We start from the raw sequence: 27,983 nt of genomic DNA, 5'->3' as shown, positions 1-27,983 counted from the left end.
ATCTCCCTAGCTCTGAATAAGTCTTCATGCTGGTTCGATACTCCACAATTTATATCACAGTGCAATATTCAATCGGCTTTCAATTCAATTGCACTATTCATAAATTATACTCACGGATTAACGAAAAAATTCTTTCTAAATGAAATTAATTGCCAATTAAAAAACAGCTGTTCTTATTTTAATCTTACTAATCGGCTAACCGATATTAATGAACTTAATTGAGAGTTTCCAAAGAGGAGTTAAACTGTCCGTACTTTCATTGAAGAGGACTCAATGAAGGATTTCAATGAAGAATTTCATTGAAGAGGCATAAGACTAGAAGAATCCTCGCTATTTGAAACATCACAGCGCACAATATCGATACGTAAAAATTTACTTACCTCAAACTCGCATTGGCCTTGATTCGCACCTGTTCGAACATTTCTGAAGACAATTCATCTATTCTTGTCACGTGTGAGACACTTCAAGACTGCGAATTCAGATTGGAATCCATGAAAATGGAAATATCGACCCGAGTTGTACGCGTCGGTCGATAAAATGTTCCCGCCAATACTCACACCGACATCGTTCATACACGAGTTCCCGATGTTCAAAGCGGCCGGACCAATGGCGGTGCTGGGACACGCGTCACGTGACCTACATGATACCATCGATACGGCTACGCGGGAACGTAGCTCGCCAATTGGTTGTGGACGAACATTTACTCGCTTTCACGGCGCACGTATCGCCTCGTTGGAGCCTCGATGAGACGCTCTATGCGTAAAAACTTGTTCCGGCGCGCGACGCAGCACAGTGAGTTAGCCGGCATCGATTCGGTGGTACGTGACGCGCGGAAAGACATCACGTAAAATTAACGATGCCGGTCCACGTGTCCAACGGGCTCGACGGCAAGACCGACTGTTATCTCATTTTGGAAGATGGCAGTGTTTTCTTGGGGAAACGCTTCGGCGCCAATTCGCTTCGAAATCCTGTCGACGGTGAACTCGGTGAGTCTGCGTGAACGTCGAACACGTGGTGCGCTCGGAGGCGTAAGCGTTGTGCCTGTGCGATTTGGAGCTACTCGCGCGGCCAGCGAGCGTTACGCGTGATCTCGTGCCAAACGATTCACGTATCGCTTCGTTCGGTTGATAAACTTTATCGATCTCGTATCAGTATGTTGAGAGCAGCAACGGTATCGCCGTCCACTCGCGTGGACCACACGCAAACGGGATGTGCGACGAGCCTCCGGCCCAATTATATTTCAAATGTATTCACGATACGATAAGACGTGTGTACATATAGTATCGGCGTGTGAACCCGGTGGAAGAAATATCGTAGAAAAATTCTCCCGAAGGAGCGTTTTGGAAAAAAGCGTATCTCCAATTCCCAGTTAAATCTTATCCGCGCGCCCGCGATACGAGAAATTAATATTTGCCGGAATGCGTCTTATCGCTATAGAATCTATAGATACGATAGGGACAACGTATGAATTTACGCACTAATACAGGGTGCTTTTCTAAATCAATTATCTACCCATTATCTACGGTACAAATATTCAAAAAATATCCTAAAGATATCCTAGGCAGAATTCGAACATACCTGAGACGCTTTTAGATGTTTTTTGAACATTTGTGCTGTATGGGTACCAAGCTGCAGATAGCATAGTTTTAGTTCCATACACGTTCTCCAAATTATGTAATACGACCATGAAACGTTACATACATTTAAAAAACATGTACAGAACTGACGTATGTTATCTGAATAGAGTTAAGACTTGGTTCACAAACGGCGGTTTACACTCTTTCATATGTGTATTCTCGTTTGCGATGCGTCTCGAAAGTGAACAATAATAATTAGCATTAAATCGACATTCATTTCGGAGTGATGAAAAATGAAAAAGAATTATTAATTTTATGCCGTTGTGGTAACAAAATCCAAACTTCGCTGACTCGAAAGTTTCGGAACTCGAACTGCATTGCTCATTTATGTACGTTCCTGCTTAGAAAGCCGGTTTCTGATTAGCCACGTAGATGATTACGTTGCACATGCAACACGTGTCGGTAGTATTAAATACACATCGTTGGGTAGATTGTGCTGAGTTCAAAAAATCTTCGAGACGCGTGTTCAGTTACATTCTTATGTAAGAGAAATCTCTTGGAGTAAACTTAGCACACTCGATCTCTCGGCAACATCGTACTTCATCTAACAAGATATCTAAATGCATTTCGATGTAGCGGAAGCGGTCGGCGCGAACTCGCCGACGCAAAGTTGCGTACGCGAGTATGACGAATCATACCTCGCGGCTTCCGATCATCTCAATCGACGGTCACGATGCACGAATATACTAGACAAGCGGACACATGTCTAGTTGCAGAACAAAGGTCTTTATGATGCTAAATGACGCATTGTATTCGACAGAAAGTTCCCAAGCGTGCACAGATGTCACAGCTGCGTTACGAAATGCGTGTGCGTGCGAAATGGACATTTCATAATATTGTAGAATAAAATTTTCTTCCAAAAAATGAAATATAAAGAAAAAGTTAGTAAGTAACTTTGGCAATGTTGTTTTCTCGATTTGATTTCACTCATATCTCACCACATTCTCTTCAATGCGGTCATATTGCTTCACATTTGTATTGCACATTTGTATATTACACGTGATAAAATTCCCCAAATTTTCTATTGGGTTTAGATCAGAGGAACGAGAGGGCCACTTTATAAGTGGCAAGTTTTTTTTGTTTAAACCACCCTTGAGTCTTTTTGGCGTTATGTATTGCTGCGTTATCTTGCTGAAAAATGACGCCTTTATGATTTTCTTCGATAAATAAAGTTAAAAATGTCTTCAATACTCATTCCGTCTGAAGTATGGACGATGTTTCTTATATTCGTGATGAAGCAAAGCTCAGGAAAACTTATTGTTTTTATACAAATTTCCTTATCTCGGTCAGCATTTTAATGTTTCTGTTTATAAAGTGAGAACACGCGAGTTTGTTTACCTGCACTGTTTCACAGTAATGATACTATGATTTTCGTAAAGTTTTGGCAACACTACTTATATATATTTATAGAATAAATGAACTTTCGGCAGTAAATCATAGTGTTTTTATAGAAATTTCATCCGCTCTATAATGACGTATTAATAACATGTTAACGACGTCATTGACATCATTAATATTCGTCATTATATTTGCCGAAATATTGTGTTTGATGAGACTCTTATCTCTTATTAACTTAATTGTCTCTTGCCCAAAAAGGCTTAATTACCCTTTATGAATGATATCTCATCTAATTTAGATCGTATCTCCTCGAAAAACAATGAAGCGCTAAAATACAGATTTGACGATATTAATTGATGTGCCTCATTTATTAAGTGTTGGATAACGATATTTACGCGCGATAGCTCTTCCCAATAAGTGAACATGCAAGTTACAAAATCGAGTAAAATCAAAGTCCATAAGATAATATACTTTTATAGAAATAAAATTATGATCAAAAATATATCAAGATATACAGTATGTACCGAAAAATCGCAGTAAACCGAAAAGGAGAAGATTCCTCAAACGAAAGTCTAAAATGCGGATTGAAGTTTTTTTCATACAAGGCTTTGTATTCAAGAAGATTGTAATTGAAAATTCGTTGAATAGGCATAGATTTAACTCAAAGTATCATTCAGCTTACACTATTCTTTCTGCCCATGTTTATAAACATTGACTATTTGTCAGTAAGACGATCGTTTGTCTGCTATTACTACTATTGTGCGTTAACAATTTATCTTATCAGTGTCTATAAAGTGGAAAACAACGGGTACTTTTTATAGTTTTCCAGACTGGCATGATTGGTTATCCGGAGTCACTCACGGATCCTTCTTATCACGCTCAAATTTTGGTGCTTACATACCCGCTCATAGGAAATTATGGTATCTTCGGTGATGAAAGGGACGAATATGGTTTGCCATAGTAAGTAGTCGCAACAAGATCGAACTCGGGGTCAATTAAAGAGAACTTACGAGGCAACAATATTAATCTTAATATATCGCATGTGAATCGAGCAGTTCAACGTCGTCGTGCAACGTGCATTTTCCTTGTCTGACATATATATATACAGTACAGTACAGTTTGAAAATATTTCGACCATGGAAGTTTGCAAACGTAATTTTAATGTAAATGAATAATCTTAAAAAGAAAGATAAAATTAACACAGGCGAATTTAAACACTGACGAAAAAAATTATTTATTTACACGGAGATAGTTTACAGAGCAACCGTTCACTGCGATTTTATCAAGAATGACTGAGAATAGGTTTAAAGGATGAAAACTCTATATAATAAATTGACTTAGATTCGACTGAAATTTTTTCAAAATCCTTCCGTTTTCAAGTAAAGATTTCTAAAGGAACTAAAGTTCCAGTTTCTAGGACCGTTTCTCTTCCATTCTGATTGTAGAATTGACACTGGTATTGACTCTAATATTTATACTCATCTCACAAATATTATGATATTTTCGTACAGTTGGTTCGAATCTCATCGCATTTGGGTTGCTGGACTCGTGGTTAGCGAAGTTTGCGAGAAGCCAAGCCATTGGCGTCAAACTAAGACGTTATCCGAATGGATGAAGGAACAAGACATACCCGGAATATGTGAAATTGACACACGAGCATTGACGAAAGCTATTCGCAATACGGGGGGCACAGTGTTGGGCAGGATAGTTTACGGTCAGCCACCTTCGGACATTACTCCAAGTATTGCCTCGAAACTATATTATAGGCTAGATTCCATAGAAGACCCTAACAATAAAAATCTTGTAGAGGAGGTTTCCCAGGTAAAATTTATGTGTACTTCTTGTACCAATTATTGCCAGATTTTCAGTGGCGCATTAAAGACGCCACTTATAAATTTAGTACTTATCAAGCAAAATTATGTTCCTATACATTAATTTCACTACCTAAGTAAATTAAGTTAATTTTAAATGAAGTTGAGGTAGACATTTACAATATTACAAATACGAGAATATTATTCTTTATTTTTCTTATTAATGCTATATTTATACATCAGTTGATCTAATAGAGATATACAAATAATAGGAAGAGGTATATATGTGTTTAAATATGTACATATGTACTTATATTTATATTTCGAGTACTACTATAAGTTATGATCTTTATACTGCTGTATCTTCAAAACAAAATGGTCAGTAATTCTTAAATTTGTGTGTAACATCTGCATATTAGTCTTTAATACCATAGTAACTTTCCATCAAAACCTTATACATATATATATATATATATATATATATAGTTTAGAAAATATTAAAAATAGAGATTAAAAATAGCACGCTAATCTTAAGGAATATGTATAAAAAGTGACAGCTTTAATCACAAATATCTTAAATGGTCAATCTTTCTCCAATTGTGCGAGTAGTTAGATAATATTTCAATTTATACGCAGTACAAATTTCATCGAATTCTTATTAAATTCATTTCACTTTATAACCTTCTCTTAAAGTGGAATGATTTTTGGTCCAGGTTCTGAATTACTGTCAAGCTTTTGATATGACTTCTCCATTCAGTGTAGATCAACTTGTAATTTTTTCATAATTTTTTCTTCATTTTGAGATATGGATAATACATCTTTGACGAAAATTTGTTTTCAAATCGACACAGTCTTTTTACTGTTTTATAATCACATTATTTTCCAGCCGGAGCCAAAATCATACAATTTGAACGGATATCCCCGGATATGCGTAGTCGACTTCGGATTGAAGTACAACCAATTGAGATGCCTATTGAGACGCGGTGCTCGCGTAGACGTCGTACCATGGAACTATAATTTATGTACTCTCGAATTTGACGGTTTATTTCTCAGCAATGGTCCAGGCGATCCAAGCATATGCTATAAGGCTATAGAAAATTTAACTGAATTCCTAAATGAAGAGTTCAACAAAAAGGAAGAAGAGAAGAAAAAACCCATCTTTGGCATTTGCTTTGGGCATCAAATATTGTGTTTGGCCGCTATTGACTTAAATTGCCATACGTATAAAATGGAGTACGTATTACGTTACATATTAATCTTTATTTTTATTACGTTGATATAATTTTTATCAGATTGGTCATGTGCTATAAATATCACTTACATCAAAAGTGTCGCCGAATGTGCACATTAAATTTTTTAATATCTCGTACAACTATATTCTTTTTAGCGAATAAATACATGTTATTAGAGATAATCACGACGGTAACATATTTCCAGTGATATACTAATTCGAAGAACCGATTATCGAAATGTTTCCGGGTACATTTCCTGTTCCTGGAAATTTCAAATCTGACATTTCCTTCCTGTGTTATGGCTTGGAAAAATGCTGCTCTTCCTCCGTCAGCGCGAACATCTTCCTGCCCTGTAACACAAAATAATTGTCACAATAAGTAATGCCTGTCACTCCATTGCAGCTACGGTAATCGAGGCCACAATCAACCGGTATGCCTTCCCAATACCAGGCGTACTTTTATGACCTCGCAGAATCACGGATTCTGTGTCAATATGTGCAATAGCGATCCGAAATACTGGAACACGCTCTTCACTAATCTCAATGACAACAGCAACGAAGGTGTGCACCATCTTGAACTGCCGTACTTTTCCGTTCAATTTCACCCAGAACACACAGCGGGTCCGCAGGATCTCGAATGTCTCTTCGACGTGTTCCTTGAAAATGTGAAGGACGAGATCGACGGTCGCCCTCGGATCCCGGTAGGAAAAAGGATCTGTCAAAAACTGACACATTTTCCCGATCCGATAATAAACGACCGTGATGACAACAATAAATGGCCGAAAAAGGTGTTGATTTTGGGCTCAGGTGGGCTGAGCATCGGCCAGGCCGGAGAATTTGACTATTCAGGCTCGCAAGCGATAAAAGCCTTAAAGGAAGAGAAAATACAGACTCTATTGATTAATCCCAACATCGCCACGGTGCAGACATCCAAGGGAATGGCCGATAAGGTGTATTTCTTGCCGATCACACCGGAATACGTCGAGCAGGTAGACCGAAGTACATTTACAATTCATCCGTTGAACTTTAATCGGCCGTCACGTTCTAATACTAAATCGTTCTCGATTAATCTGGTTTAGGTGATACGATCGGAGAGGCCTGACGGAGTACTGTTGACATTCGGCGGACAAACCGCTCTCAACTGCGGCGTGGAACTTGAGAAAAAAGGCGTGTTTGCGAGATACAATATCAAAATCCTGGGAACACCGATAGAATCTATCATACAGACCGAGGACAGGAAGATGTTCGCGGAACGCATCGGCGAGATAAACGAAAGAGTTGCGCCGAGTGCTGCCGTGTATTCCATTCAAGAGGTAAATTACATTTTGCGGATTTTTACAAATACAATAACAAATAAATAAGTCGCAATAAAATACACATACGAGCACGAAATAGATAGTTGTTCCTCATTTGTTCACACGCGTCACTAATACTCTGTCGATTCACCTCGAGTATTAACTTTCATTTCGTATACTGAACGTTTAATCTTTATGTTTACTTCCTTATTTTCCACTTTTAATACCGTTGATGATTATAACCGGTTAAGATTATAATCTCGTAGTAATTCTTACAACTTGTGCTCTGAAAATTTAATGTGTGACAATTCTTTTCTAAACAGGCATTAGATGCCGCGGATCTACTGGGCTATCCTGTCATGGCGCGCGCTGCATTTTCACTCGGTGGTTTAGGATCAGGATTCGCGAATACGAAGGACGAATTGAGAACATTGGCCCAGCAGGCTTTGGCACACTCGAGCCAACTGATAATCGACAAGTCCTTGAAAGGCTGGAAAGAGGTAGAGTACGAGGTTGTTCGCGACGCATGCGACAACTGCCTCACGGTGTGCAACATGGAGAACGTTGACCCCCTCGGCATCCACACCGGCGAGTCGATCGTTGTTGCACCGAGTCAGACGCTGTCGAATAAAGAGTACAACATGTTGCGGACCACCGCCATCAAAGTCATCAGGCATTTCGGCATTATCGGGGAATGCAATATTCAATATGCTCTAAACCCCCATTCCGAAGAGTACTACATCATCGAGGTGAACGCCAGGTTATCCAGAAGCTCGGCCTTAGCCAGCAAAGCCACCGGGTATCCTTTGGCTTACGTGGCCGCCAAACTGGCGCTCGGAATAACTTTGCCACTCATTCGGAATTCCGTCACTGGACAGACGACGGCTTGCTTTGAACCCAGTCTCGATTATTGCGTGGTCAAAATCCCAAGATGGGACCTCAGCAAATTTCATCGTGTCTGCACTACGGTATGAAAGTATATATATACTTATTCCTTTCCTCTCTTCTCATGTATAACTTGCATTTATTATTACTTTGTACTTTACTATTAATTTATAATTTATTTTCAAACGTAATGCCAATTGGCTATTCTTTTGTATTAATATAGGTATTATACTTAATTTTTCTACAACCCCAAAAGGTGCTCTTTCCCTATTTAAATAAATATTATTATTATTAATATTCCCGCACCTTTCAGATCGGCAGTTCCATGAAGAGTGTAGGAGAAGTAATGGCAATCGGTCGCAAGTTCGAAGAGGCCTTTCAGAAGGCGTTGAGGATGGTCGACGAGAACGTGAACGGCTTCGACCCTTATGTGAAACCAGTCAACGATGAGGAACTGGAGAAGCCGACCGACAAGAGGATGTTCGTGCTCGCCGCTTCGATCAAGGCCGGTTATACGATCGACCGGCTGTACGAGCTCACCAAGATAGACCGCTGGTTCCTTCAGAAGATGAAGAACATCATCGACTATTATACGATTCTGGAAAATGCCGACCACACGAAGCTCCTGCACAACATACTGCTGGGCGCGAAGAAAATCGGCTTCTCGGACAAACAGATCGCCGCTGTAGTGAAGAGTTCGGAATTGGCCGTCAGATTGCAAAGGCAAGAGCACGGCATACTGCCGATGGTCAAGCAGATCGATACGGTGGCTGCGGAATGGCCGGCCAGTACGAACTATCTCTATCTAACGTACAATGGCATTGCTCATGATGTGAATTTTCGTGGAGGATACATGATGGTGATAGGTAAGTGCTACTCTCTCTCTCTTTCTCCGTTTCTCTCATCATGCCGGCTACATTAAAGTAATCGAATCGAGTTCCTCGATAGAAAATACAGATACATGCAGCCATGAGGGATATCGATAAGTTTAAGTAAAACGAAATTCGTTTATGACGCGTCAATGCTCAAAATTGAACGCTCGATAAGCTCTCATCGATACGAAATTCTTATCAGTGTCATCGTATTGTAGCTACTTGTCCGAAGAAATGTGTAGCTATTCAATTATTGGTAGGAATGGTTGTCAAACATCGCATGCTAATGGCACGTTGAAAAACATGGTTTAAGCAGGCGTGTTAAGAAGGGATTCCGTGAGGTATCGTGATATATGTGTATCGAAAGTGTACGTTGTTTTTTTCAGGTTCCGGAGTGTATAGAATCGGTAGTTCAGTGGAATTCGACTGGTGTGCCGTGAGTTGCCTGCGCGAACTGCGAAATCTCGGGCGCAAGACCATCATGGTGAATTACAACCCAGAGACTGTTAGCACAGACTACGATATAAGCGACAGATTGTATTTCGAGGAGATCTCCTTCGAGGTAGTGATGGATATATACGAGTATGAGTGTCCTGAAGGTATAATATTGTCCATGGGTGGACAGCTACCCAACAATATTGCCATGGATCTGCATAGACAGCAGGCACGAATCCTCGGAACCTCACCGGAGTCGGTCGATGGCGCCGAAAATCGCTTCAAGTTCTCCCGTATGCTCGACGGCATTGGTATATCACAACCGAGGTGCGACCCTCGTCAAATATATCCGATATGTATTTGTAAAAATCGTAGAAAACTTGTCCGACGCACGAATTCAAGGAACTTGACTTTTCGTGCGCAAAAATGCATCTAATTCTACTCGTAACTTTTTTTTTTCATTTTTATTATGTTTACATTTTATACTTTTATTTTTTACTATGTTTATATTATATTTATTTTGATTTATATTTTATTTCTCTGTCGTTTCAGATGGAAAGAACTGACAAACTTGAAGTCCGCCATTGAATTCTGCGAAGAAGTGGGCTATCCGTGCCTTGTTCGTCCGTCGTACGTGCTAAGCGGAGCCGCGATGAATGTCGCTTATTCGCATCAGGACCTCGAGTCTTATTTGAAAAGCGCGAGCGAAGTGAACAAGGAACACCCGGTCGTAATATCGAAATTCATCCTCGAGGCAAAGGAGATCGATGTCGATGCTGTGGCTTACGAAGGGATCATTCTATGTATGGCGGTGTCTGAACACGTGGAAAACGCTGGCGTTCATTCCGGCGATGCCACATTGGTGACACCACCGCAGGACATTAATCTGGAGACTCTGATAAAAATAAAGAATATCTCCAAAGCGGTAGCTGCATCCTTGGGAGTCACTGGCCCTTTCAACATGCAGTTGATTGCAAAGGTAAATTTTGCACACTTCGTTTTTAGAATATTAAAAGAAAATAGGAGTTAAAAGAAGAGATAATATTCGGCTAAAAATAGTTAATGGCTAACGTAGAATTTTTATCGGCTAAATAGTAAAGATCGATGTTAGAATATGCATTATTTTGCACAGGATAACGAGTTAAAGGTGATCGAATGCAACGTAAGAGTGTCGAGATCTTTCCCTTTTGTCTCGAAAACTTTGGACTACGATTTTGTTGCGATGGCAACTCGCATAATCATCGGGGAAAAGACGGAACCCGTAGATGTTCTGGCTGGCTGCGGAAAAGTTGCAGTGAAAGTACCACAATTCTCTTTTTCTCGTCTCGCCGGTAAGAATACAGCCACTTACATGCGATGCGTGAGAATTTATTTACATTTCAATAGTATTTCAATGGCGTTCTACGCAATTTATTAACAACTCGACATAACACTTATTTTACTGTGCACAATTAATTTTGTTTAATCATTTTTAATTATTTAAATCCCAATTTGAAAGAATGTCTTTTCATTCAAAAATTAATTTCAAAATATTGTTACTTTTTTCATTCTATCGCATAGTAATTAAGTCATCTAAATTTGGCTGATACCATCGATATTATTGGTGCGATTAAAGGTGCTGACGTGACGCTGGGTGTCGAAATGGTATCTACTGGCGAAGTAGCTTGTTTCGGCGACAATCGTTATGAAGCTTACTTAAAAGGCATGATAAGCACCGGCTTTCACATTCCTCAGAGAGGCATTTTGCTTTCTATAGGAAGTTTCAAAGTAATTATGTTACATATTTAAAACATCTCTTTCTGCTTCTGATCTTGCAAATTTGAGATACTCTGCAATATCGTCATCTTGTATTATTTGTAAAGAAACATCGATGTTTAGTTTCGCCGCGATAAAGGACAGCAATGTCTCAATCTTTTTCCGAGATTCATGCATGTTCTTCAATAACGTGTCAATTAATTTTATCACAGCACAAAATGGAATTGCTGCCATCTATCAGAAGCCTGAAGAAGATGGGTTACAAGCTATATGCCAGTATGGGTACTGCCGACTTCTACACAGAGCATGGGGTCGAGGTAAGTGAGAAAAATGTTGATTATTTATTGCACTGTACTGAGATATTATTTAATTATCATTCATGTGACTATATGAATGAAAAGAATGATTATTTACAAGAATGGCTTTAAAAAGAGAATGTGTGTGAGTATGTGAGAGTGAATGAATTAAATAAGAATATGTTTCAATAGAAGATTCTTTCGACAGGTATGATCTAGCGTCCACTGTTAAATAAACATTAATCTATCAAATAAACTACGTAAAATTATAATATGTGTGTATGTGTGTGTGTATGTGTGTTATACATATGAACTAATATTTTAAAATTACTTTGCTCGATAACTTCACCTAGAACAATTGGTTGCTACTTTTAAATTACTTCGACTACAACTGGTCATTTGGCTTTTTACATAACCCGACGATTGGATATCGACAATTCCGCAAGGCGATAAGCGCGCTCAGTCTTCTACTTAAATTCATTATCACTCCTTCTCGAAATATAACAATGAATACCACTTAAATTATCTCAAATTTGTTCCTAGTTTTGTTATGTGCGCATCAAGGAGAAAGATTGTTCGTCCCCGTTGACAGATCATCTACGTCCAACTCTCGGCAAACGCTATATATACGTCGTTTCCGTCAGAAACGATTCATTTTTATTATCCGCTAAGGAAACCACTTTCTGGCTTGTGCCGGAAGCGGACTCGTCATTTTGCTCCCTTGACTTAGAGTTCTTCAATATGGAGATAATTTCATTTCTTTTGACCTCGCTCGGTTTCGTAGGCTTCGCCTGCTGCTGCTCTTGATCCTCGTCGGCCTCAAATCGCACCTCGTAGAAGACCGATTTGTTCACCGTTTTGCCGACCTTGTCCCTACGATCCTCGCGACTAGATTGCGGTTGCTCTTCCCCCGACTCTATCGTGACTTCGGTGGTCTCTCGTATGAAACGATCCTTCAAGGTGCCGACGAACAATGGTGCCTCGCCGTTCCTCTTAGGCGTCTCCGGGCGCTCGTTCGCCTGCGGCCGTGAACTCGCGGTTCTCGCTCTCAAAGCGTTGATCTTGTCACGATAAGCCCTGGCGTCCTCCTTGTATCTGCTCTGATCCGACAATATGATCGAGAGCCAATCCGCCTGATCGAGATAAACTTTTTTCTGTTGATAAGCCTGATACTGATGACAACATGCGGCCATTTTTATGAAGTGTCTGACGAAAAAGTCCAACAACGCGCCTAGCCTTGGACCCTCCAGGTTTGCGCAGCGCACCTAGGAAAGACAAGAAAAGGAATGAAGACGCGAGTCGACCGTGACTCTCAAGCTATTAATCGTGGAGGAAGACCGATAAGATTAGATTTGCGGGAAGTGCGCGCGTAAGTGTCGCGAATTGATCCCGCGCTTTTTTTTCACGCAATCAGTTACGATAATGGCGTGTTCGCGCTGGATAGCCTGTTAAGAACCGTTGCCGATAGGGATCTTATCTCTCAAGGAACTCACCGAGATCTCGATGATGGAGTCCGTCGCTCTGCGCGGGTTGATCAACGTCCTGTTCGTGACCACCCGCGCGTAGATCTTCTTCTCGGTCTGCAGTTTCGCGTTGTCCCAAAATCCGCCGGGCTTGTTGTAGATCTCGTCCCTGGCCAGGTGAGACTCGTCGTTCGGCGACGACGACGACGTAAACATGGACTGGCCGAGTGCCGGATTCACCAGAGTTAGAGTGTCCATCGTCAGTATCTTCAGCAGCATCTCGTAGTCCAGCCTCGGGAAAAACTTCTCGCTGTGCCTGATGTTCTCCATCGCGTGGAACACGTACATTACCGGGTTCTCTATGATCCTCTTCAACTGCTTCTGGGTGTGCAGCAGGTGGTCGGACGGCACCCTCTGGAACACGTTCTTGTCGCGGATGAAATAGTCCGGCAAGGTCGGCTCGTTCTGGCTGAGGCTGCGGTAGAGGCTGTTCAGCAGCTTCATCAGACCTTGGCCGGTCTGGTTGTCGGGCCACCTGGAGGGTCTATCGTCCTCTTCGATCAACCAGAACATCTTGTTTCTAATGTGAGAGGTCGTCAGGCCGAACATGGTATCGAAGACCGGCATTATGAAGCTCTTGTGAAGCATCAGCGCGATCAGGTAGACCTGAGCCTGCGAGCGCGTCATGCAGGTCTCCAGGTATCGCTCCGCGGCTGGAAACACCAGCTGCCATTCGAGATCGTGATAGGCGTTGCTGCCCTTCTTCGGCAGAAATCCTTCCGGCACCACGTAGCAGCCGAAGTCCTTCACCTTACTGATGTCTTCGTAGCTCGGCCACGTGCTCCTCGGCCGATCGAGCCACTCTTGAGCGTATTCCGGCCACTGCAGCCATATCGTCGGCGTCACCTCGTACGACTCGATCCTGCAGAGTCTGGAGCTGTGCGACACCATGATCTTGTCGCAGTAGATGACCGAGCCCTCGGGCTTCACCTCGTCCAGGTCCTCCTGGCCGAAATCGAGCAGCTGGCCCAGTTGGTTCTTGAAGATGTTGACGAAATGCCTCATGAACTCCGTGCTGCTGATGTAGGAAACCTCGTAGTTGCGCCTCCTCATGGCCATCCTGAGGCGGCGCTGCTTGCTGTTCTGCAGCTGCTTCTTCTCCTCCCGCGGATCGTAGATCTTGCCCTCTCTGGTGTGCATTACCTTCTTGAAGCACCGTTGCGGTATCTTCGCGTTCGACATCGAGTAGATCTCCGTCGACGCGTCTGGGACCGCCTTCTCGCTGTAACCGTCCGGAAAGTTGCACGTGGAAGCCGCGTTGCTATTCGTGTTAGGGCTGAGCATCGCATTGGTGGATTGCGTTATGTGGCAGCTGCTGTCACTGTCACTGTCAACTGTATAATAGCCGGACCGGTAGCCGGAAGTCGTGCTGCCCGCCGGACTACGACTGTTCTTCTTCGATTCCGTCATGCCGGGTCGGACGTGATAGCTCCCGGATTTCGACGCCAATTCGTCCTTCGACCAGGCTTTCTTTTTCATACGATCCGGAACCGGGGACACGTGCTCGTAGTCGGACTCGGGCCTGATGTCCCGACTGGACTGAGTCTCGTAGAGGTTCTCGCGCGAGTGGTACGCTTGGTCCTCGTACACGGTCTCGTTGTGTAGATTGGGCAAAGATCGCGCGTTGGAGGTCTGGAGATTGCCCTTCTTCATCTGCTGAGAAAGAACCATCTTCGAGCTGGGCTTTGGAACGTAAATGCTGCCACCGTCGCTGTATATCTCGTCTTCGTCCTCCGCTGAAGGATCGTGATCTTCTTTCTTCGGGTTTTTCGGCAACGGCGTCTCGTCGAGAAGCTCCAGCCGCACGTATCCTGTTGACAAGTTAAGTGTAACTTCAGTCATCTTAAAGACTACGTCGCAAGTTAGCTGCTTTTTTTTTCATTGTAGCTTTCGTTGTTTTCTTTTTCGATTCCTTCCCAATTTGGAATCGTTTCTATCTTTCAGGAAAAATATAAATTGTGCGTGTGTGTGTGTGTGAAAGTACTTCTTAAGATTTGTTTGAAGTTCAGCTTTCTTGAAATCAGATCTTGAAATTCAACTCTCTCAGCAATAGCACATGAATTTCGTTAAATCTTTTGTGTCATTCAATTCGTACAGAGATTCAAAGTTATTATTATGGGAATTTGGAAGACGCTTGACAAGATTTATCAGTTGACGTAGATTCACTCACCTTGCTGTTCGCTCGGTTTCATCAACACGTTATATGTGATCTCATTGTTCACGCTGCTGTACTCCGGCAGGTAATGCTGCTCCGTAAGTTCGATATTGTCGTGTACGACGTAAATGCGGATGGGGTGCAGGGGCTCGATGGTATGACGAGAGGTCTGTCGCATCGAGGTGAAGGCGACATTGCGCGAGACGTATTCCTGAAGAACGTCCGGCATCAAAACGTGCTTTTGAGGGGGCAATTTCTTATTTAGCTTCGCCTCGGAAGACGATGCCAGAGTCTCTTGAATCCGGATAATACTTCTGGAATCAAAGGAATTCGATCGTTAGATATTCACGTAATTCGGCTGATTGACTAGTCAATTGTTTTTAATATTACAATCCACACACCCCAAGACGCGGGTGTAAAAGCGAAATTAAATATTCGAGAAGTTGCGAAAGCATTTTCAACACCACGCACGAATATGTGGGAAATGGCGTGTGCAAACTGACAATCCGGCCGACATTCAATTTCATTGTCAAATCATGTAACTATAGTCTTATGCAATGGATAAAGATGATTCCTTGTTTTACGAGCACGTCCGATCGTCTAGTGCATTCTGGACAATCGCGACCAATTGCAAGTTAAAAAGCAGGAACAATTGTAGCAATTTAAATGTGCTCCCTCTTGGCACAGTTGTTATCTCGCCGACGAATATTTTTCGTACGTGGTACAGATTTCGAGATTAGATTAAGTCAAGTCAAATGGTATCGATGCTTAATGAATCGATATGTCTTATCCGAGATAATTCTGTGTTCTCTCACATACACGTTCTTCTAGACACGATACGAACGATACAGAATCATTTTTTGCAAATTACTCAGCATTATAAATAAGTTCCACTGTCAGAGACTTGGCTTCCTTAAGGTACAACAAATTGCATATTATACGTGTACTTATTCAGCGATGCACTGGGTTTCACCATCTCGAGCAACGATCTTGATCATTAATCCCGTTAATATCTCAACAATATCCAACTGTTATTCCACGGCGAAAGATTCTTTTTACACTCTCGACCGCACATCGCGCCACGAACGATCTCGCCGTCTCGCAACTACAACGAGCCACCTTGCAGAACACTGACTGGAACGAGTGCTTACTCCTCGTAATTCTCGAAGAACTGGACACTCATCATGAGGTTGTTCAGAATGAAACCCTCGGGATCCTTCTTGAGGCTTCTCCTCAGCATCATCAGCTCCACGCTCTCGTAGACGTTTGCCTGGCTGCCAGGTGTATCGGTCCCCTTGGATCCACCATTTTTCCCCCGAGAACCGACTTTGATTTTTGATCCCTTTATGCCCATCCTTTCGTCAGCAGGTTCACCGTCGAATTGCATAACAAGATGGACACGCGATACGACTGCGCGTCCCGACGCGAGAAGCGTCCACGTGGGGTGTCACTTCAGGGTTTACCAAGACGGTCCGATCGGGAGGTCGACGAGAACGTAACACGGCATCGTATGTACGCGCGTGAGCGTACGTTGGTGAACGGCGGGACAATAGTCCTCTCGCGGGGTGTCGCTGTCGATAAATAGCTATCTCCTTATCAAGCAGGGCGCTTTTAATCGGCCGCTTACCATTGGCTATCTGCAAACAAGCCCGGCATAAAATATTTCGTGCAGATCGCACTGACACCGGCACGATAAAGCTGTGGTATTTTTCGCCGAGTTCGCCAATAATCAGCAACTATCCTATCGCGACGAAGTAAGTTATAGGAACTGCTGGTCGCCGATCGACGCGGTACTTGCGGATTTCTTCTATTAGGTCAGTGATGTCATCAATCTTCGCTGGTGCTCCTCACGAATCTTCCCCACCGTCTTCTTTGATTTCCTCCTGTCTAGTTATCACCATGCCTATTAAGTCTTAGCCAAATAAACGATTTCTATCAGCAATGTCGGCTTTTATCTTCGCGTTAGCGATACCATCACGCGAGCACGGAGCAGCCTGACGACTTGAAATTTCTAATCGATAATCGTTTTTAACGAGTGCGGCCGAACGCACGTACAATGCGAGGTATGAAATTTATTACAGAATTTGACAAGCCCCAGCTTTACGTAAGCAGTGCCAACGGCAATTTCCGGGAGGGAAAAAGCTATCGATATTCACCGTCGCGATAATAACTGCATATGACTATAATTTGCGTATATTCCGCGTAATCGTTATTCTTTACGTAGAAACTTAATCTGCTTTCCCAGTAACGCTATCCAACATTCACATACTCGACAGGTACGGCGGACATTTCCGCAACAGCCACTTGTTGGATAAGAAATGCTCGTTATTAACATCATTATTATTGAGGCGATCATCGTGGATTTATCGCACGTAGACCCGCAGTCGTTCGAGACGCAACATAGTTTCGCATGGTGCAACGATAATACGCGGACACGGTCAAAGGACACTCTTCAGGCATCTGACGTCAAGTATAACAATACCGCGAGTAAAATTGCGACTCTTATCTAATCTGCGAGTGAACTCCCTATCGGCAACTCGGAAATTGCCGGTTAATCCCGGAACAATGCAACGTGCGTTTGCAAATAAATATTGTTTTCCCGAGATATCCGGGATCATTGTCAAGACGAGAAGCATTCTCGCATTTGGCGGATAAAGGAGATTCCGCGGGGATCGGAGATTTTTTTTTTTCGTCGGAGAAAATTTTGCACAAAAGTTGAGATAAAAAATGATACATCGCCCGCAACCGACTATAACAGATATCAATCGATATCTATTTAGACTATCGCGACACGATACAGGTATGTGAGGCCGCGCGAAGTTAAACGACTAAATATACAGTCAGAATGTTAGTGAGAGTAATAATGCAATCAAGGAGATAACGTCCACCCCCGGAACGTTAGATGTTCGTTTAAGAGAGTTACTCGATATAACGTGTAAGCGAAGTGCAACGATTCTTCAGAAGATAATTGAGTTTCTAATGTTGAAGCTCTCTTAATATCGAGTTCTTAATATTGATGGTTGAGATGCGACCGAAGCGAAAGTATTCATTTCTGTAACGCAGGTGGAACCGGTGCAATGGACGTTCGAGAACATCGGCATGAACGAGGATTCCAGTCCGAGCGAACTTCGGCATCTCGCCGATTTCCTTTCGAAGAAGCAATTCGACCTTGTTATCAATCTGCCGATGAGAAACGGCGGTGCCCGTCGCGTTTCCAATTTCATGACTCACGGTTACAGGACAAGGAGACTCGCGGTCGATTATTCCGTGCCTCTGGTCACGGATGTGAAATGCGCGAAATTGCTGGTTGAGGTGAGATGATCCAAATCGGATTTTCGCAAAAATATTCGATGTAGTGTCCCACAAGCGTGCAAAGTAACTTCTCTGGGTATGAGATGTATCTTCCGGAGTAATTTGATTGAATATTTGACACGAAGCTAAGTTCACGTGACGTTACCTTTTCGTTTCATATTATACTTCCCGTCATATCAGCACGTCATGAATCAAAGGTCGCTTAGATAAATGAAATCGCATTACTCACTCTTACATAAAAATTCCTATCCGGATTGTTGATAAAAGATACTAACTGCGAAGTTCATCCGAAACCTACATTCTTTAAGATAATATTGCAACCCAATTTTTTCGCACGGTTAACGTTCTGTGACTTTTTTCCGAAATTTATTTGATTTCCTAACCTGTAACGTTCCAAACGCTATCAGTCCCTTTTTTAATTTTGCCTTTCTATAATTTTTACTTTATTATAGGAAATGTAAAACCAAAGTAGTTATATATATATATATATATATATATATATATAACTACTTTGGTTTTACATTTCCTATAATAAAGTAAAAATTATAGAAAGGCAAAATTAAAAAAGGGACTGATAGCGTTTGGAACGTTACAGGTTAGGAAATCAAATAAATTTCGGAAAAAAGTCACAGAACGTTAACCGTGCGAAAAAATTGGGTTGCAATATTATCTTAAAGAATGTAGGTTTCGGANTATATATATATATATATATATCTTGTTATGATAATTTTTGTAATCATTACTTTCTTTGTGATAGAACTTTAATCTAGAAATCACAAGTGATTTAAGTTTTCGATATCGCTTTATCCAGTTTGAAGTGTAGACAAAATAAAATGATTAATAACTAAACATGTTCATTACTTTTATTTGATAAGATATCAGGGATGTCTTAACGTAGAAATCACTGTTTCCGTACAAGTTTTACATTTTCCCTACACATGTAAAAATTATTAGAATAGTTGCAATAATACAGAACTCCACAGAAACAAATAAGAGTATAGGTCCAAGTATTCGTCAGTTTTTACTTTCTTGTTTCAAACAGCAAATGTGGGACCAAAGATTTTGGATAGGTTGCGACTACTGACTGCCAACTACACAGTTCTCATTTTTGTTCTACATTAAACTATTACATAATATCACATCAATTTTTGTGAAATTTTAATTTCATCGAATAATCGCGTATCTCAATTAAACATATTTATTCGAGGAAGAGGCATTTCTTCTTAACGCTTTTATCATTCGACGATTTTCGCAAATGACTCTCTTTCTCTTGGATTTTTCTCAAAAGGGCAACGAGAGAGCAATCGTATTCAATATTTCATATTTCGCGCTAAACGCTTTTGTTTAAGTGGAAACCAGGGCGCGCGTATTACCCACCATCGTGCATCGTGAGACTGCGTAATCGCGCGCGAGCGATAAACCCGTGCTAATTAAAGAGATGCAACTGTACATGCTCCTCGGTCTTGTGTCATGCAGGCAATGAGAATGGTTGGTGAAAAAGCACCGCGTATGAAAACGCACACCGACTGCATAACGTCGCGCAGATTGATCAAGTTGCCCGGCTTGATCGACGTGCATGTGCATACCCGTGAGCCAGGTGATGTTTACAAAGAAGACTTCGCCTCCTGCACCGCGGCTGCACTCGCCGGCGGTATCACGATGATCTTCGCTATGCCGAACACTAATCCGGCGGTGGTGGATCATCAGACTTTCGCTTTGGCCAAAGAGGTAAACACCGATGTCTTTGAACGTAAGAATTCCGTCCTTGCAAAAATCATTCATTGATAAGATAATCTTGTTAATTTTTTTAATCCTCGTAATTAATCTTGCGTGCACTTCATTCATTCATCTAAGATGCGCTTGTACTTCACTCCGACAACGCATCGCTCATTTTTTCACACAATCTCGAGATATTATTTATTTCTTCACAATTTACTATATTATTTGTACTCACGAAAGCAGAGAATAGTACGACTGTGATACATTTTTCTTCGATTTTTTTTGCCCCCACTTAAAGAATATCCCATCGGTAAGATCTTTTACATTCAAGTTCCTCGAGCCAATGAAATAAAACTAAATCGAGTTGAACAAATCATAAAACCACCCCCGTCCACTCTGCTGCGTTGTAGAAAGCTGCAGCTGGTGCACGATGCGATTATGCACTATTCGTCGGCGCCTCGTCGAATAATTACGATGTTATACCGGAATTAGCGCCGCAGGTAGCCGGCCTGAAGATGTATCTGAACGAGACATTCACCACGCTTCGTCTCAATGATGTCACCTCTTGGATTAAGGTAAGTGAAACGCACGTCTACATTGTTCTTATACCTGGCATTGTTTGTGTTACAGAATGGATATATAAAATTGCCGTACTGTTTGTTCGCAGCATTTCGAGAGCTGGCCGAAAAAATACCCTTTGTGCGTGCACGCAGAGGGGCAAACGACAGCTGCGGTGCTTCTGCTGGCGAGTTTGCACAACAGACCGATCCACGTGTGCCACGTGGCGCGCAAAGAAGAGGTGGAGATTATACGCGCCGCCAAGGAGCATGTGAGTACATCATCGAGACATCCGACAGAGAAAATAACGAATGTGTTTGCTCAAACGTCGCGACAATTACCAAAAGTTCAATCGCTAGGTTAAAAATCACGAATTAGCGATGTTAAATTACAATTATTCAAAGACGTCGATGTATATCGTCTGAAAACTATTATTACACTATTGTTACAGGGATTGGCAGTCACGTGCGAGGTATGCCCGCATCATTTGTTCCTCTGCCAGGATGACTTGGAAAAGATAGGTAGTGGGAAAGGCCAGGTGAGACCTATTCTGGGAACGAAGGAGGATCAACAGGCTCTCTGGGACAATCTGGACATAATTGATTGCTTCGCAACCGACCACGGTAAAATCAAACACTTATCAAACACTCACCGCGATATTCCAATAATAATTCCGATCGTAGGTTCTAGTTGAAAGTTTCCCCCCTTGAAAATTCGTCGAGCAAGCGAATTTGCGTGTCGTTATGATTACATGGTAAAATCGACACATCGACGTTGCGATCGAAACGATAACGGCCGATGTTATTCTGGTGAGCCGGCGATAAAGGGATGAACGTCCCGTGTCGAACATATATGCGTATAACATCTACTTCGCTCTGCTTTTAAGCCTCGTACAAAGGCATTGTTTTCTCTCTCTCTCTCTTCTGCTCCAAAATATTGATATTATATCGGACACGCGGAGTAATTTAGAAATAACGAGTAATTACTGTTAATATTGATAAAAAATCTCGATAATTCGCCGTATCGAGCACGTATTCGATCGGGAGGTGAAAAGGAACGAGTTTCGACTAGAAATCGCGCGATCTCGTCGCGCGTTACTTTACAATTTCTATATGTTAACTGCGATGTCGTGGCTTTTCGTGTTAAAGCTCCGCACACCGTGAGAGAAAAGTCGTCCGAGAATCCACCGCCAGGATTCCCCGGGCTGGAGACCATGCTGCCGCTGTTGCTCACCGCTGTGAAGAAAGGGAAGCTGACCATAGAGGTATTTTACTTTTCCGCTCGAGTCTATTGTGACTATTGTCCCAACGACGTCCGCTTGGAGCGTAACGAGCAAGGAATGTCGATAAGCATTTCTGCTTGATAACGAAATAACGTCATTCCAACTCGGAGATAAATTTTTACACTTGATATGACGTAATAAATCGAAACGCGACCAGGTGAAGCTTTTTGCAAAAAGATTTCTCATCTGAGTTTCTTCGAAACTAACTAAACAACTTACGTTATGTTTGTTATTTTAATCGTGGGATTAGTTACGTCCTGATTTCGGTTCAATAGCTCGAAAACGGAAGTGGTTCGTTAGAAATCTAGATCGCTCTTCAACGAGGTCCTGAAATAAACTCATGGTCGCTCCGTTTTAAATGCGATTTTGTGTTTGCGCTTATCACTTCCTACATTACAGATGAGCGTTATTATCTGATAGTACTGGCAGTACGATATGAGATAAGCATCGCGCGCAAATATATTCACTGCGCTTGCAGTAAAAGTAAAGTTTTTCTCTAAGATCTTTTAGCTGAACTAATATACATCGAGTGTTATCATTAGTTTCGCCATGTACATTCGATTTCTTTTCCGTCTTTGCGCCAGTCCAATGAATTGACCAATTACCGACTTAAAGGAGTTAAAATTGCTAGAACTAAACAAATTACAGAGATCTAAATTATAGAATAACACGCCGACGATATAATTTATATACGTTCTGGCTGCATACATTGGAGTAAAGCAGCTTCAAAAGAATTAATTTTACACAAAAGGGGAGGAGATATATATAATTCAGATATTCTTTAATATAAACAGAGTTGAGTACATAAGTTAATTTTTATTTTTAACTAAGTTAAAAGCTGTTGGCTTATAAAATTAACTTAGTTAATAACTTAATCAATAGTGACCTAAACCAAAATTAAATTAAAAGCCAAGTTAATATTAAGTTAACTTCTTGACCGTCGATTAAATGTATGCTAAATGAAGAAAAGGTAGTCTATTATAAAAAAACGTTCATAGTTTCGTTAAGGATTCCATACAAGAAAAAAAAGAACACTATATTATTTTATATTGTAAGTAGCCCAGGGCAAAGATTTCAATATTGATGAACCATTTTAACTTATATAAAAATAAGTTAATAACTAATGCGCTTATTTAACGTTCGTAGACTATTGTCGACAAGCTCTACCGAAATCCCAAAAGGATCTTCAACATTCCCGACCAACCAAACACGTACATCGAAGTCGACATGGACGACGGGTGGGTTATCCCAGAGGCAATGCCGTTCAGTAAATCGGAATGGACACCTTTTTGGGGTAAATGGTGCCAGGGTTCCGTGCACAGAGTGGTCCTGAGAGGTGAGGTAGCCTACGTCGAGGGACAAATTCTGGTGAATCCTGGATTCGGTCAAGATATCAGGGAGGTTCAGCATAAAATGAAAGTTCCGCCGGTGATACACGTACCGATGGTAGACGCAGTCAGCAAACCGCTGTTCCTCCTGGATGGCCTTTTGTCGCCGAATTACGAGAAACACAACGCACGAGCCGATTATGTCGCTGATTCGTCCGAAGAGCAACTGAATGGTAATAATCCAAGATACTAAAAAACGGTATTTCCCACACGGAACGGAGAGACAAAGTTGAAATAATTGAAAGGAACTTATTTATAATATTTGAGAGTGATTCTTATTTTTACGACGGTACTAGTGCGTGTAATCTAATATGTCGCCAAATCGATTGTGAAATCTTACATGGAGTGTGTTTGTTTAGTCATTGCGAGATAAAGCTTAATTAGTTTATGAGATTACGGATGAACAATATGATATGAGACAATTGTTTATTCCGTTTACTTTCAGAATCGTCTCTTCTGCAGCCATTGTCGCACAAGTCGAACGTATGCTTCGCGTTGGATATCGACGCGAAGGAACATTCTAAAATCCTGCTCTCCCAAAGGAATATCTCTCCGTTGCCAATTAGCAGTGCCACCAAATCCAAGAGTGACAGTAATCCGAACCTCTTGATGACCGCCACACCGGCTTCTGCCGTCCATACAAACCTGGTCGGACATCATGTGCTTTCCGTGGATATTTTTAATAAGGAAATACTGAAAGATTTATTCTACCTCGCGGAACTCTTCCGTAATGCCATCAGGAAGGAGCGACCATTGGATCATGTCCTGAGGGTAATCAGTTTAAATTTGCATAAAATCGTACATGTGTATCAAAGATTACAAAATGTTGAGATAGAAGCGTTTCTATCTTTAAAAAGACTGAATACATGCTGAAACTACAAAATATGATAATGTCGGATTGGTAATTTTCAAATGACAAGTGAAACTTTTTATTTTCATCGTTAATAAAATCGACTATCATTTTCGATCAGGGCAAAATTATGGCTTCCATCTTCTACGAAGTCAGTACGAGAACCTCGTGCAGCTTCGCCGCCGCGATGCAACGGCTTGGTGGCCGCGTGATACACATGGATGGTTCCACCTCGTCGGTTCAAAAGGGAGAAACGTTGGAAGGTCCGTTTTTGGGGCGAAAGCCTAACCTTCGAGAACAAAATACAAAATATCTAAATACATTGATTTATAAATATCAGGTCAGTCAGAAAAAGTTCGGTACGATTTTCTGTTTTCTTTGATGGCCATTTTCTACGAGAGAAATAATGCGAATGTCTAGGACAAGTTAACAAAGAACGTAGATAACGATGGCGGCGACGATTAACTTGGTTGATAAATAAGTCATGTCCATTCGATGTGATTAAGTCAAATCTGACTCTAAAGTCGAACCGAACTTTTTCACTGGGCGCAGTACTATAATGAATTATCATTCCATTCGTGACACGTGTTCTATCAGTTATCGCGCTGTTGTAGATACCGTAGCAGTTATGGCAGGATACGCGGATGTGGTGGTACTTAGACATCCATTACCAAACGCAGTGGCGGTGAGTATAAATAAGCAAGCTGTCTTATTTACAACTTGATTGCATTAACAATCGACACTTACAACCTTTTCCTGTCCAATTATAATTAGCATATTTTAGTTTTAATTAGTTTTAATTAATTAATTTAGTTATAATTAATTAATTTAGTTATAATTCCTAAATTCAAATACCGTAACAATAGTTATTTTATTATTCTCGCTGTTTCTGAGCCTTTTCGAGACGATTTCAAAATTTGACAAATCCGCCGTGTTAATGCGCGCGCGCACATTTTCCAGTTGCTATTTAATAATGATAACTTACAGAGAGCCGCGCAGCACTGCAGGAAGCCGTTATTGAACGCCGGTGACGGAATCGGCGAGCACCCGACGCAAGCGTTGCTCGACATTTTTACGATACGAGATGAATTCGGGACCGTGAACGGCCTCACGATCACGATGGTGGGGGACTTGAAAAACGGCAGGACCGTTCACTCTCTGGCCAGGTTAGTGCGATAGAACAATCGCGCGTCCCAGATAGCGCGATATTCCAGATTGAATTTCGGTCGTTACGAGCGAACGAGCGAGTTGTCCTTCGTATCCAAAGACGCTCATTGGAGACCAAGGCCAATCTAAATTGTAAAGAAATAATTGAAGGGCTCGGTACAAGAATCAGTCAGCTACGTTTTTGGAAATTGTATTCGGTATCAACTGAAAACTATTTTGCTAAGTAAGTTATATAAATTTTTTTACGAAAATCGTTTAAATATGTCAAGATCGTTCTGTTGATTTTATGATGCAGTCTTTCGCTGATTTTACAATTTCAAAAAATCGAGCTGTATCAAGTCCTTCAATTGTGGAGAATTATACGAAAAATCCTTGAAAGAGCTACACTTCATGCGTCAAGGTGTTTTTCTTCGACGCGCACAACTTATTAAACGGCGCTGGTGCAGGTTGCTGACTCTGTACAACGTGGAGCTTCGCTACGTGTGTCCACCTGGCCTCAACATGCCGGATCAGGTGACCAATTACGTGGGCAAACGTGGAATCCCGCAAGAGAAGTTCGCCACTTTGGAGGAGGCTTTGCCAGAGACCGACGTCCTTTATATGACGCGTATTCAGCGCGAACGTTTCGCCACGCAAGAGGAATATAACCAGGTAAGTGCTTAATAGATGTTACGACGAACTCAATACGTTGTGTCGAACTTGAAAATGAAGATTCAACGTTTGTCACGCATTCGTTTGATGCAAAATGTCCAACGTAAGTGCAAGATTAAACTTGGTAGCTAACATGCGATGTTATCTTTCGGATAGAAGTGGTTTTTTATGTCTGCTTGTCTGCTTTTATTCGTGCTGAGTAATACCGGAAAATTTCAAGTATTATTGCAACGCAAATCTTACATTGATATCGAGATAAATTCAAACGACAAAAGTACATAAAAACATTGAAGAAGTTCTTCTGTTACTGTAATTTCGATTAATTGTGTTCTTATCACTCCAATATTTTTATTGCGTTAAGCAGCTTGAAAGCGACATTTTTTATTCTTAATAATTTAAAAATAAATTTTAAATATCAAAATTGTAAAGAAATAACCGGAGGGCTCGATACAAGAATCAGTCAGCTACATTTTTGGAAATTATATTCAGTATCAACTAAAAACTATTTTGCGAAATAAGTTATGTAAATTTTTTTACGAAAATCGTTTAAATATCGTAAAGATCGTTCTGTTGATTTTACGATGCAAACAGTTTTTCGTTGATTTTACAATTTCAAAAAATGAAGCTGACCGGTTTTTGCATCAAGTCCTTCAATTGTCAAGAATTATACGAAAAATCCTTGAAAAGCTACATTTCATGCTTCAACATTTGCGTCCAGGATAATTAATTTAAAGAATAATTAGAAAATAAATGAATTGGAGTACAGCGTTTTTACAAAATTGTCACTGTGTGGCAGGTGTGCGGCCACTTCATAGTCACTCCGCAATTGATGTCGCGCGCAAAGAGGAAGATGACGGTGATGCATCCGCTGCCTCGAGTCTTCGAGATAAGCACCGAGTTCGACACCGATCCGAGAGCAGCTTACTTTCGTCAAGCCGAAAACGGGGTCTACGTGCGCATGGCATTGTTGGCCATGGTCCTTGGACGCACTTGATCTGACAATGGTCACTTGTAGGTCATGGCGCTTCCGCCGACTTGGCGAACAAGGTCAATAACGCCCGCCATCACAGACACACGTCCGCAATTTCAATCAGACTGTAATACGCTCGTGAAAGAGCGTCGCCAAGTTGTAAATTCTCTCGACATTCCGATTAAAGAGCTTAGCTCTTGAATTTCCTAAAGAAATTTACCGTGAACAATACAGATCTTAATAATGTATTTTTAACTAACGATAAATAGATTGGAACGATAAATGAAATATTTTTTTATTCGGTGACACACTTGCTTGAGGCAATTTTTGCTTCTTTTTTCGTACAAGAAACATACACAAGTATATGAATTCGAAAAATTACTTAAAAAAAAACTTTAATCAATATATATACATATATATATCATAAAAGAAGGTTTTAAGGAATTTTGTTGAAAACAATTTCAATTAAATAAGATAATTCGAAAAAGAATTCGAAAAAGATTAAAAGACATGATTTTACATAAGTGAAGTACAAACATTTTAAGAGGTAATACTAATTACGGAAGAGTTACAAAATTCATAATTTTTTCTACGTACGATGCTTCATACCACATAACACATACATACCCAAGAAATAGACGATCAAAAATACCCATCCATTGCGTTCTTCCTTTCTTTTCCCCTTTTTATTTTTTACTCTTATGCTCTTAAAGCAATCTGCTTCACGATACGTCCGTTGATACAATTTATTAATCACGTCAATGAAAACCATTCAATTATTCCATTAGGCCATTTTTATCGAGTTATTCTGACACATGTACGTCAGCAAGCTATCTTAGTAGGCTGTATAAAC

The 27,983-nt window shown here is 41.1% G+C and overlaps 2 protein-coding genes across 2 annotated transcripts; one reads left to right on the top strand and one right to left on the bottom strand.

Annotated features, from left to right (window-relative positions):
- On the top strand, positions 1-27,418 carry LOC106741586 (CAD protein). Its single transcript, XM_014613719.1, has 26 exons — positions 1-986; positions 3,797-3,935; positions 4,487-4,796; positions 5,673-6,019; positions 6,421-7,006; positions 7,097-7,330; positions 7,636-8,280; positions 8,511-9,063; positions 9,456-9,831; positions 10,057-10,483; positions 10,637-10,835; positions 11,120-11,271; positions 11,472-11,576; positions 18,297-18,545; positions 20,022-20,273; positions 20,675-20,839; positions 20,932-21,093; positions 21,274-21,445; positions 21,971-22,086; positions 23,251-23,665; positions 23,938-24,263; positions 24,464-24,605; positions 24,957-25,027; positions 25,330-25,508; positions 25,956-26,160; positions 26,957-27,418. The coding sequence occupies exons 1-26, from the start codon at positions 857-859 to the stop codon at positions 27,152-27,154; spliced, it is 6,855 nt and encodes a 2,284-aa protein (XP_014469205.1). The 5' UTR covers positions 1-856; the 3' UTR covers positions 27,155-27,418.
- Positions 12,002-17,033, bottom strand: LOC106741587. Its single transcript, XM_014613721.1, has 4 exons — positions 16,385-17,033; positions 15,249-15,547; positions 13,049-14,889; positions 12,002-12,820 (listed from the first exon to the last, which is right to left on the bottom strand). The coding sequence occupies exons 1-4, from the start codon at positions 16,618-16,620 to the stop codon at positions 12,176-12,178; spliced, it is 3,021 nt and encodes a 1,006-aa protein (XP_014469207.1). The 5' UTR covers positions 16,621-17,033; the 3' UTR covers positions 12,002-12,175.
- Positions 27,419-27,983: the final 565 nt, after the last annotated feature.

This window comes from Dinoponera quadriceps, unplaced genomic scaffold, assembly GCF_001313825.1.
Source record: "Dinoponera quadriceps isolate SergipeBrazil2010 unplaced genomic scaffold, ASM131382v1 scaffold586, whole genome shotgun sequence".
NCBI classification, from domain to species: Eukaryota; Metazoa; Arthropoda; class Insecta; order Hymenoptera; family Formicidae; genus Dinoponera; species Dinoponera quadriceps.
This window is presented reverse-complemented; position numbering and strand designations above follow the sequence as displayed.

Coding starts and splice junctions, on each gene's coding strand:
- LOC106741586 (XM_014613719.1), top strand. CDS start 857: ATGCCGGTCCACGTGTCCAACGGGCTCGACGGCAAGACCGACTGTTAT. Junction 10,836..11,119: donor CTCTTTTTCTCGTCTCGCCG/GTAAGAATACAG, acceptor GTGCGATTAAAG/GTGCTGACGTGACGCTGGGT. Junction 23,666..23,937: donor GTCCGAAGAGCAACTGAATG/GTAATAATCCAA, acceptor GTTTACTTTCAG/AATCGTCTCTTCTGCAGCCA.
- LOC106741587 (XM_014613721.1), bottom strand. CDS start 16,620: ATGCAATTCGACGGTGAACCTGCTGACGAAAGGATGGGCATAAAGGGA. Junction 15,548..16,384: donor TTCTTCGAGAATTACGAGGA/GTAAGCACTCGT, acceptor CTTTGATTCCAG/AAGTATTATCCGGATTCAAG. Junction 14,890..15,248: donor GAAACCGAGCGAACAGCAAG/GTGAGTGAATCT, acceptor ACTTGTCAACAG/GATACGTGCGGCTGGAGCTT.